This window comes from Ciconia boyciana, chromosome 18 (genome assembly GCF_034638445.1).
Source record: "Ciconia boyciana chromosome 18, ASM3463844v1, whole genome shotgun sequence".
In the NCBI taxonomy this organism is placed as follows: Eukaryota; Metazoa; Chordata; class Aves; order Ciconiiformes; family Ciconiidae; genus Ciconia; species Ciconia boyciana.
In genome coordinates, this window is record NC_132951.1 from 6,407,431 (window position 1) to 6,419,189 (window position 11,759).

General features: G+C 41.7%; 1 protein-coding gene across 18 annotated transcripts in view; it reads left to right on the forward strand.

The window, feature by feature from the left end:
- The window catches only part of FNBP1 (formin binding protein 1), a 110,122-nt gene that overhangs the window by 90,729 nt on the left and 7,634 nt on the right, over positions 1-11,759 (forward strand). For 8 of the 18 annotated variants that reach the window (XM_072883440.1, XM_072883448.1, XM_072883451.1 and 5 more), the window contains 6 exons: positions 1,636-1,650; positions 5,542-5,651; positions 8,467-8,599; positions 9,700-9,821; positions 10,294-10,433; positions 10,846-11,004. In XM_072883440.1, coding sequence (XP_072739541.1) covers positions 1,636-1,650; positions 5,542-5,651; positions 8,467-8,599; positions 9,700-9,821; positions 10,294-10,433; positions 10,846-11,004 — 679 coding nt within the window. Of the gene's footprint in view, positions 1-1,635; positions 1,651-5,541; positions 5,652-8,466; positions 8,600-9,699; positions 9,822-10,293; positions 10,434-10,845; positions 11,040-11,759 lie in introns of those variants that run through there. The other 10 variants (XM_072883453.1, XM_072883445.1, XM_072883456.1 and 7 more) reach the window with 6 other exon arrangements.

The following is an 11,759-nucleotide window of genomic DNA, read 5'->3' on the forward strand; positions in this document are numbered from 1 at the left end:
AATTGTTATTTTTGCAAAAATGCGTATTTCTTAGATCATGCTGTCGAAAACATCATGGGTGTGGAGCCACCTTTATTTATTTTAAATCCAATCCTAAAGAACTGTGCTTTTGCTAAAAATGAGAGCCTCTGTTTGAGAGCATCACGTTCAGGAGCTGTTGGTAGTAAAATAACAGAGAACTCTTGAACAAAAGGAGGTTCGGAAGTCTCACAGTACAGAGCATTGCCTGGAATGAGAGGTGTTTTCCAGCTTTTATGTTTCAACTCTCTTTAACACCGAGCACGTGCATTTATGCACTTTCAAGTTTGTTGCATAGTTTGAGCATTTCACAACTGTCCCCAAAGAGCTGGTAGGACAGGCACAGTGCAGATTGCTGGAGGAGGAGGCTGGGTGTAGTTTTGATTCTCCCTTTAAAATCTGGCTTTATATTTTGAACAGCAGTTAACTTGTGCTCCTTGGCACAGAACAGAAAAGCGCTGTAGCACTGTTAGTCTCCCTATCTTTCGGAAAACCTGAATTGCAGCTGTCATAATGTCTTGCACCACTGGAAGAGGCTTTGGTAATTTGGTGGTCGGCTGCCCGGGCACATTTGTTCACCTGGCAGTTTGAGGCCCTCCTGCGCTGTTGAGAGCTGTATGTGCGAGGGATGTAGAGCAAGGGCAAACCATGCTGCTGTGTCGGCCCTTTAAGCATACACCTCACTTGAGTCTCTTACTTTCCCAGAGTAACTAAAAGATAGTGTTTTGGCTCTGTACCAGGAAATGTGGTAACCTTTAAAGAATCAGGTCATGTATATTGTTTAAGGAGCTTGAATAATGTCTTGCTATGCTGTCATAGAATCAGTTTGGTGTAAAGAGAAGAGGGTTGTTTGGTTTGGTTGGTTTTTTTCTCCTTCTCCTTGGTCCTGACCTTGGCTGGCTGTATGGCCAAAGTATATTTGAGACCGAGTATTTGTTTTTGAATTGCTCAAGAACATGAAATGACTTTACGTGATGTCATGAAATGACTGCCCGGACAGCACCGTATGCAATCAACAGGATTATTTCAGGGATGTTGTCCTTTGGGCATGGGCCTGAGAGCTAAGAAATCGCTGGAGATGGCTGGAGATCCCATCACGCTTTTTGCAGCTGGAGGCCAAGTGCAGTACCTTACCTCTTCACTGAGTTTTGGCTAGGTGTTACTCCCCTTTTCCTAAGCCCTTGCATAAAGGGGCTGATGCTCGTGACTGCATTTCAGTGCATTTTTGATCTAAAGTGACTTGCGTACATTTGCAAGTTCTGAGGTTTTTTCCACGTCAGAGGTATTACTGTAGTGCAAAAAATCTCGGTGGTTGTAGCCGCTGTAAATAAGGCAATCCAGGCCAGATTTTCACCTGCAGTGCTAAAGCACACGTGTAGAGGTACAACACTTCCATTTCTGTTTCTGGCGAGGAAATGGCAGCTGACTGATAACGCTGGCCCATCTTGTGAACTTTTGCACAGACCTGTTAGTGTTACCCATTTTGCCTTCCAACAGCAAGGGGATTATGTGTCATTTTATTGTAACGTCAGTCTGAAAAAGTTCCTCTTCTACTGATGCACTGTTGTTTTTTCTCTTTCTCCCCCCACCCTGTATCTCTCCAATTTTTACATGAAGCTTTCTCTCAAGCTGGTAAGCACATTTACAGCATGCCTGTCCTCTGTTTTAATCACAATTTTCTGTGTGTTTTTTAATGTGCACTGTGCCACATATGACATGACACTGAAATTAACTGTTAAATTTGTTTCTTCTTTGTGTTTGCCTTTTTTTGATATTTATCAGATAACTCTGAATACACAGGTCTGGAGTCTAATAGAGGTGATCAGAATTCAGTCTTTCTAATAAGCTGCTAAAAAATTAACTCTAATATATAGTTTAGTTTTCACTTTTATGATCTCGGGCTATGAAAATGTAGAAAAACAGTATCAAGTAATTCTGCTATTGTATAAGTATACATTAAAACATTTAAAGAAGAAAATAATAAATGAAGGTCTCTGTGCTTGCTGGACCTTTTCCAGAGAAATGCATGTCTTCTGTGTAACATAGCTGCAAAGTTTGCTTTCCATGTCCAGGTATTGCTGGAAATCTGCATCGTTATCACCTACATTTTACAGCCCTATGTAGTCCTTCAGAATAACTAATAATGATATTAATTAAAGTTCTGTAAACCTTAACCAACAAGGTTAACTCAGTCCGATTTGAATTTGCAAATGGAGATATGTATATATATATATGTATGAATCCTAAATTCTATCTTGGATGCAGCTGGGAAGGTTTCTTGAACTACGGTAAGATAATATGTTACAGAGTTGGAAAGGGAAGGGGTGAACATATTTGGGAAAGCAAGTTACGTGCTGAACTTCATACTCAAGGTACCGTACTGCTCGAGATACTCCACAGCTTGTCTACATTCCTTTGCCCTTCGTGAGCCCAGTCACAAGCAGAATGCAACCGGTTTGCTGACCCACGTCATGCCAGCATGCAAGAGCCGCAAATGACTGATTACAGTTTCAGAGAGTTTCAGAGAGCTTCAGAGGATCTGCAGTAGCACCTTAACTGCTTTAGCTTGGAAGTTTTCTTATTCCTCACCAGTCAGTGCCTTAGGTGCTCTGTCCCCCCTACACGTATATTGTTCTTGGATACATCGTTGTGGACCTGTTCTGTTCATAGCAGCGTATTTGGAGGAAGTGCATGGGCCATGACAGCTACCTGCTGTAGCTCTGGAGGTTTCAGGTCCTGCTGCTGCTCTGTCAACACGGTGACTTGTTTGGTCTCCATTAGCAATAATGCTTCTCACTGAAGACCTGTGGTGGACCTGAGGAATGATGGAAATCTCTAGCTTACTTGCAAACCCTGTTCCTTTGGCTGGTAGTCCAATGCATTTATACCGGGGTTTCCATTTGTTGGTTTCCTAGTCACAGTGCTCGTATGTTGTGTAGCTGAGCTAAGCCTTTGTACGTAGGAATAAATCCGTCCAAAATAAATGGCTGATCTGGCCTTTCCCCAAGAATTGCATAAATCAAAAAGATGTGCAGAGAAGGCTGAGACCCGTATGCGCCTCAGATGGAGGAAATAGGCTTGCTTGTCATTTCCTCTCAGATCCCAGCTGTACAAGAGCTGAAACCGGGGCTGATAAACCTCGTGCTCTCCCCATGTGTAGCTTCAGCCCAGAAACTGGTCCTAACACGGCCTCTTTTTTCACAGTCCTTCATCTTGGGACAATTTGCTTCCTAAATCCCAGTATCTTTATGCAAGGAAATCTAGTGAGCACTGGCTCTGCTGGTCCTATGATAACAGAGCAAAAATAGCACAGATTTCCCCCCCACCTCACTGTTGAAGCATTTCTAAAAATGTAGACAATGTTCACTACTTGAGAGATAGCCCAGGTGTGTTGTTGCTTGAGAGCATGAAATGTGCCCAGCATGTGCAAAAATTGCTCCTTGACTTTTCCTTTTGGAAGAGGAACTGTGGCTTCTGTTATGATGGGAAATTATTGAGCATGGAATACAGTCTGAGTGAGATCACCTCCTAGTCCCAGGCATGCATTTCTATGCAACACGAATGCTTTGGTCTGAAGCGTTGTGAACAAAGATGCTGAATTTAGTCCAGCCCAGAGCTTTTGAATGAAGTTGAAGAATCAAAAAGAAGATGCTTTTCCAAATTTGTTTGACTACATCTATTGCATTTTCCTAATGTATAACTGGGGCTATTTTCAAGCATACCTGTCTCTTCTGCTTAGAATTGAGAATGTTATACAGTCTTTCCTGTAACTGCTTGTTTATTTACAAAGCTACATCCAGATGCTTTGCCTTAAAAAGATATGTATGGCATTAGTGTGTAGATTATCCATAAAATATATTGAATAATTCTCATGTCTAATGTGATGTGGGACTTGCTATCAAGCAAAATATTATCAGTAAAGAATGAATTAAAATAGATCTCTCCTGTGCCATGCACAGCAGGTAATGTAAGCACTGCTAAGACTTCATGTGGTTAAAGTTTCAGAATGAGTGTAACTTACTTAGTGCTTTCCTTCATTTGCCTTAAATTTGCTTTCTCCTTGTCTCATGAAATGGAATTTTAAGTGTATTATTACACAGATGATCAAGGCTTAACTGGACGCATATGCCATCTTTTCCTGAAAATCAGTATGGCAGCAATTTCATTAGGTTTGCCTGTTCTTGTCTAGCCATTTCAAAATAACAGAGGAGAAGATGACCTGTCTGTAGTTGTCCTCCATCCCTCTGACACCCACACACTTTCTTTCTAAACAGCTTGTTCTGCAAATGCAGAAGAAAGAGCTTACTGTCTCAGAGCACATTCAGTGCAGAGCTGAAAGGGTCTAATGGGCAGCTTTTGTGGCAGAGTTTCCACTAAATCACACTCCTCTGAGAGAGAGATTTGGCATTTTACTAAGATTAATGTTGCAACTCTGCTCACAAGCTTTCAGTAAGCTGCTGGGCCATTGGATTTGGTTACTCAGCTCTGTGTTTTTACCCTTCTTTCTCCCCTAGGCCGGTATTCCCCCCTTAGAAATGAGACGTGGAATGAGCAGAAACCAAAACAAGAAAAACCTGTACAAATTCAAGATAAATGTACAAGAACCTCATTCCTTTATGGTGCAACTAATTAGTATTGATGTGTGTTCAGTCTAGCCCACCCAAACTGTCCCCCTTGCCTGCCTGCAAGACAAAAATAGGTGGTACTTTGAAGTAGTATGGATGTATTTTCTGTGTCATCTATCTGCTATATTAAATTGAGGCAATCAAGAGGAAGCATAGCAGTTTGAAGGCAGAAAAGGGGTTTTCAAGGAGAATCACACAAAGGTAACCACTGTGGTCTTCAAATGTTTTCTTCGGTTATGATTTCAAATTGATTGATTTTGTGGCATTGCTGTAACTCCTGATTTTTATGCTAGAACAAGTGAGAGAGGAAAAATTGAGAGACTTTGACATGGAATGTCATCCTGGAAAGTATGCAGCATGGTTTTAAGTTGCAGAACGCCAGAGGAAGCACTTCTGTTACCTTAGTGCGTTCAGGAGGGCCCTGACATAAATTAACTGTGTTGGGCCAACACTCGGACTATGCAGACCAAGCCAGCAATTAATAGTGTACACAAGAAGCGCGACTGTGACGCAGGAGTAAAAGCTAGCAACTGCTTTTATGGGTATGCTGTTTGTACCAGAGTAAGGGAAGGCAGGAAAGATCAGCGTGAGAATGGAACTCTCTTAAATAAAATCTGATGAACTGTGGATAAAAATAGATTCTCGGCTTTGCCATTGAATTCTGGCATTCTGTAGTTGGTGATCTCCCATTAGCCATTTGGTATGAAAGTGGGATGTGGTCCCGAGATTATTTCTAGGGCATCCAGATTGCTAACAGATAACTCTCAGTACAAATAAAAACAATGCTTCAGACCATTGTAATTTTGCACAAACTTTTGTGAGCTGTTTTCAAAATGCAATCCTGAAGGATTCTTTCAGGCTCTGATTTTTCTTCTTTCTTCCATTCCACTCTGTGCAGGGAGCAGGGCCAGAGGACTTCAGCAATCTCCCACCTGAGCAAAGAAGAAAGAAACTTCAGCAAAAAGTTGATGAACTAAACAAAGACATTCAGAAGGAGATGGATCAAAGGTATGTCAACCCCTGCCAATGAGAAATGAAATAGGTGATCTTATATAGGGGAGCAGAAACAAGTAATATATAAGAAAGAGCAGATAAGGACAGGGTTCTAGGTTTGTTTAAGGGTACCGTTCCAAGAAAAAAAGAACCAGAGGTTACATACGGCTAAAAACACCTGCAAGCTGCAAGGCTCTGCACAACTCAGATTCTGCAATCAGTTATTTCATTTTGGCTGATGTAGCTGGGGCAAAAGCTGACTTTCTCTTTATTCCATTCTTCCACCTCAGTGTAATGCATATCCTGTCTTGGGAATCTTGAGATGAGAAGATCCTGGTATAAGGATGGGAATGGTATAAATGAAGCAACTACAGACGATTTTTCCTTCTTTCTTGGGCTTTCGCGGGAGAGCAGCAGTTTAATCATGAACCAGACAGATTGCTGTTAGATACACCAAGTTTGTTTCTTGATGTGAGCTATTCCTGAGGGTGTTTTTTAGGAAAGTACAGGATGTAAATACAGCCGCAGTCAAAGGTACAATCATAGACCTCTCAGCACTAAGCAGAGAGCCTATTACTGTGTGATGGGCATGGGTAGATCCCAACAAGAGAGGCTATTATGAGCATAACAACATCGTCAAAATGCTGATTGATTGGTGTGTATCTTAAGACTCTTTGATCGGTAGCTTAGGTTTCCTGGAAGCAGAAAGATAATGACTCCTGTGCTTTGGTGGATGCTTTTACTACAAGGCTTCATTTATCATTCTGGTTGAGAATAAGGCTATTTTAGTTACACATTTTTTTTAATTGATTCTGGCAGCCTGTATTTGTTGCTTTGTGTTTGTTCACATTCTGCACTTGCACTAAAGATTCAGCATGTTATGTTTGCAAGGGACAGAGCTTTTCTTCCTTGAATGATTTCAAGACTTGGCCTCTCCGGTACCAGTCTGTCCCTAAATACTGCTTTGCGTTTGTACAGATGTACCTACGTTTTCTGCTAGCTTGCTTGGAAGAACCTGTTTATTTTGTCTAGTAACCCAAACTTTCTTCTTTATGTTTTATATCATGAATAAGAAAGAAAAACTGCACATGGTTATATGATTTCTCATTGCTTTGTTTTTTTTCCACTGGGGTAACTTACATTTGTCTCTGTACAGGTTTTCCTTTCTGTTCTGTATTGATTCTGAGGTAACCCAACATTAAAATCAGATATGAAATCAGACCAGAATGCTGTTACTTTAAACAGAGATAGTATATGATTGAGAAAGTAGCACCAGCAGTTAAATAAGAGTTAAGAAAATAGTAATAATTGTGACTCATATGTTTGCAATATTGTCCCTTAGGGCTTCAACCACAGAGCCGTCCCACTTCCTTGCCACCCACACTTTTTCCCATTTTCGATACACGCAAAGCAGAGGCAGGCACAGGATTGCAATTGTCAAGAGTTTGGTGGGAAACTCTAAAATATAAAGACTGTTGAGTCGTGGGACTCACATTAACCTTTCTTCCCCCGACTAATGCCTAGAGAAAAGCTGAATAGCTGTGCCAGTAATACAGGAAATCAGCTCGTAAGTCCACCCTTCTCTAAGCTCTGAAATGTTCATCATCATGCAGATAACTTTTTAAGTTCAGCCTCAACTTGACTCAGGTCAAAGGCAGAACGTTGCTGTCGGTGAGAGCTCCACAGGCTTTCCTAAGGGAGCTCATGAAGGCATGTACTATGTTCATCTTGGCCTTACGGTACTGCATTCATCATAGCAGGCCTTAAAATTAACCTCTCTGAAACCCTAGGCGTTTGGCATCTGGGTTGATATGAAACACAGCCCCCAGAAAGAGTCTAGTAAAAATGCTGTATAACTTAACAGGATGCAGGGTCGCATTATGTGGCCTACGGTCCATCTGTCGCTGCGCTGTGACAAATGCAAACCATCTGGATTTAGCTTCGTTTTATGCAGTGTGAAATAAATATCTTACAAATGATTTGGGTTGCAAAAGACTAACTGCAACAGGCAGGGTGAGAATTTCTGGTTAGCACTCCATTTTTATTATTAATACGTCCACGTCCAGCTCTTTGTCCCAGTTTCTCAACTGGATTTCAGCCCATGGTGGAGAATAATGATGCAACTGTTTGTCTGTGCCCCAAAAACTGGGATGATATTCATCTAGAAAGTTGAAGCTGTCATGCGTTGCAATGGTTGTGAGATTTTTTAATTTTTTATTTTTCTCCTCAGGGTTAGCAAGTAGAAAGCGTAGTACTAAATAAGAGAACGTGTCAGGCTAAAAGTCAATACCAAATTCCTCCTTTTGCCTTGCAAAAGGCCACTGTCCAAGAATTCAGTCATTTTTCTGCTAACATTCTTCAAGGGGAGCACATGGAGCTTTAATAATTTGGTCTACATGTGCTGTGTGCCTGTACCGACACAGCACATCTCCTGTGCCTCACAATCCTCCTGCCAGCCTTGCTCACGTGAAGAACCCTCAGCGGCCGGTAGAGTGAGGAGCTCCTTTTAATGTAGGGGCTTTAAGAGTTTTGGCTTGTGTACAACATCTCTGTCATGTCACATTGTAGGTAAAGGCGTCACTCTTTTCCATCTCTGACAGTGTAAATTGTCTTCTGGCAAGTGATTTTACTGTTGTTTTTTAATGGCTGGTTCTATTCAGAGGAAGAGCCCCTGTCTGGATGTTCTGTTACCTTTGTAACCGATTAGGCTTGAAACCACAGAGTAAAGAAGAGGCAGTTTATTATCCTTTCATTTGCCCTCATTTAGAGAAAGGCATTTGCCCCCAGCCTCACTAACACTCAGATGTTTTATTTTTCTTCTGTCTCTCAGAGATGCCTTAACGAAAATGAAAGATGTGTATATCAAGAACCCACAGATGGGAGATGCAGCGAGTGTGGACCACAGATTAGCAGAACTTGGACAGAACATTGAAAAGTTACGATTAGAAGTTCAGAAATTCGAGGTATGGGAAGAGACATTTCAGTAAAACGTAGCTCAGCATATGCTCAGTTCTGAGCAGATACTTCGTTGCTTTTCCAGATGTATTGATGCATTTTCTTACCATGTATGGGTAAGTGCTACTTAAGCACTTGCATTAATTGAGATGTTTGGGTCTGTGTAACATAAATACGCACCATCTCTTGTGAGAGTCAGCCAACAATCCTGCTATTTAATTTGCCACACAAAACAAATTGTGGTAAGTGGTGGGTAAGAGAAAATGTAGTGCTCTCTGGACTGCCCAGAGGGGTTCAGATGCTTATTTAATTAATTAAATAATTTGAAGCATCATGTTACAGATGTCTGTGGAAAATCAGAGGCACACAAATGTAAAGCACTATTTATAGTCTAACAGCAAGACAGAAGCCTTCAAAATATGTTTTAAGGAATAGTCTGCCATTAACAGGAAGCTTCTTAGAGATACAAAGTCTCAAGAGCATAAGAAGTGTTTGGAATATATGAAGGCTTTATAATTACACAAGAAGGATAATTATACAGGGCTGAGAAAAGACTTCACTCTGTAAGTTGTGCTATGTACATAAACAGATACAGCCCATTAATTTTAGATGTTTCTTACAGTTGTTGGCTTTACTATCCATTGCTTTCTTATCCATTTGAAAATCACTGGGTCCTTCATTCTCCCCAGCTTTAGTGCCCTTTTGCATTCAGCAGTCACTGAGATTGCTGTGTTTCTGGTGTTACTGAGACGACTATAAGCTGCCGCACGTCTTTTTACTTTATTGTGACTAGAGCAGCAGCATCTCCCAACAGCTGTTGTTAACTGCTTCTCTTGGGTCACAGTGTTTTCAGTACCCAGTGTCAAAAACGAATTGAGTTTTCAGTAAGTGTGGGTTTTTTTGTAAGACTGATAGATTTAATATACACTTAAAGTATAAAATCTATTCCCCCAGACAGCTGCAACCCAAAGGAAAGTTTAAATATGTTTACAATCTGGTTTTAGTTCCATAGTCTGAATGTCAAATATGACACAGCAAAGTAAAAGCGACATATATCCCCTTGCAAGTCGAAGCACGAGAGCTGCAGGAGACTGCTTTCCCCTTGCAGGGCTGGCTGGCTGAGGTGGAGGGCAGGTTACCCATGCGGACTGAACAGGCCCGGCGGCAGAGCGGACTGTATGAAGCCCAGAACACTTCAGCAGTGAACAGCTGTGCGCAGGACCGGGAGAGGTACAGTATCTGTACAGAGCTGTCCTGTTCAGACTGGTAATTGAACCTGCTTTCCTTAGCTTGTTAATCAGGAAAACTGTAGCTCTGCAGCATTCAGAAACTCATTCTGTAACCAGACTGAAGGCAGGCACTCCGTGAAGTGTTTCACATACTGATGTTAGCATATGTAAGATCCCAACTTTAAGAGCTACTTTTCTGAATACGATGTAGTGTATAATAGCCTCCTACACTTATTGCTGTGAAGGTGAGTGAGAGAGGTGCATTTTTTACAGCTTTTGATGGGAAAAATGACTGGTCTCACCCATCGCTTTGTGACAGTTGCTAGCGTAACAGCCAGTTCTGAGCATGCTTTGGAATTGCTGAGCTGCTTCAGCTACAGTTGCTCACCTTGCCCTGAGTGTCTGGTAACCGAGTCATTCTCTTTGCTTCTGAGGCTAGTCGCTATAGTTGCTGTGTATTTTCCTCTCTTGAGCAGCCCAGATGGCAGTTACACAGAAGAGCAAAGTCAGGAGACTGAGATGAAAGTACCGGCAACAGATTTTGATGATGAATTTGATGATGAAGAACCACTACCCACCATAGGAACCTGTAAAGCGCTCTATACATTTGAAGGTATCACTCAAACTTTACTCTCATTTCACTTACTGGTTTTTTTTTTAGTTCATATGCAAAGGACAAGTGGGAAACCTTCACTTAACCCCTGCAGTGCTTAAATAGACAAAGAAAGGGCGAGGGAGGCTCTGGCATGATTCTGTTTTGTAGAGAGGCACTAAGACAGTGATTCATCTCCGGTTATGCAGGGACTCTGCAAGAAAAAGAACCAAAACTGTGATGTCAGGATCACATTCAGCTGGTTTTTTGTGTACACACTGTTGTCTCCAGAATCACGTGCTCTTGTTCTTGCTGCTAGTGATGCAATGACGGTTGCATCAGGATGTCATCAGTGTGCCCTGAGCACCCCCCACTGCATCTACGGTTCCCATTGTGCAGGACAGCCTGAACTCCGTGTTACTGTGTCTTTCAGGTCAGAATGAAGGAACAATTTCTGTAGCAGAAGGAGAAATGCTCTATGTAATAGAAGAAGACAAAGGTGATGGGTGGACACGAATCCGAAGGAACGAAGATGAGGAGGGCTATGTCCCTACGTCGTATGTTGAAGTCTATTTGGACAAAAATGCCAAAGGTGCTATGACTTATATTTAATACTATTATTATTACTTTATTTGCTTTCACAGAGATATCCAACCCTGAAACTGCTCTGTGTTGCAGATAGAGCCTTTTAAAAGTCTGTACAATGCCACAAGGTGCATTATTTCGTATGTGGACTAATATGGCTTGCTGTACTGCAAAGCATGCTTTTTATTGATCAGAGAAGGATAGTGTGGTAGACCATAAAACTAGGGGGGAAATGCAGCCTTTCCTAGACAGCGCTTGTTCAGCTGTCACTGCCATCGCATGCCCGACTTAGTGCAGGAAACGCAAAGCCGTTTGGAATACCATGGGCTCTCCTCAGATACCCAGGTGGCATCTCAGACACATTCACCAGTCAGCTGTTTGTCCCAAACTGATTCAGTGGAATGTTATACAGGAAACATTTAGACTGCTGTTTTGTGTCTCAGTGTGGTAGCTTTCGGAGCCTAATGTGTTCTGTGGACCTTTTGGATTGAAACGTGGTTGTCATTTAGTTAGCGTGTTTGGAAGGGGAAGGAGAGATCTTGCCAAAACCTGTCTACGCAGCACTCTGGTCCTTGATAAATCGGTAGAACATTAAGAAAGATCCTTTATTCTTTCCCACCTTGATACATTTCAGAAGATGTATTTGCTGTTTCAGATGACCATAAGTAATGGTTTAATCTGTGGCTCACACAAGATCAATGGAGACATTCAGAGCTTAGACTCTGCAATCTTCTGTTTTGTTGTTGCTTTTAACTCCTCACA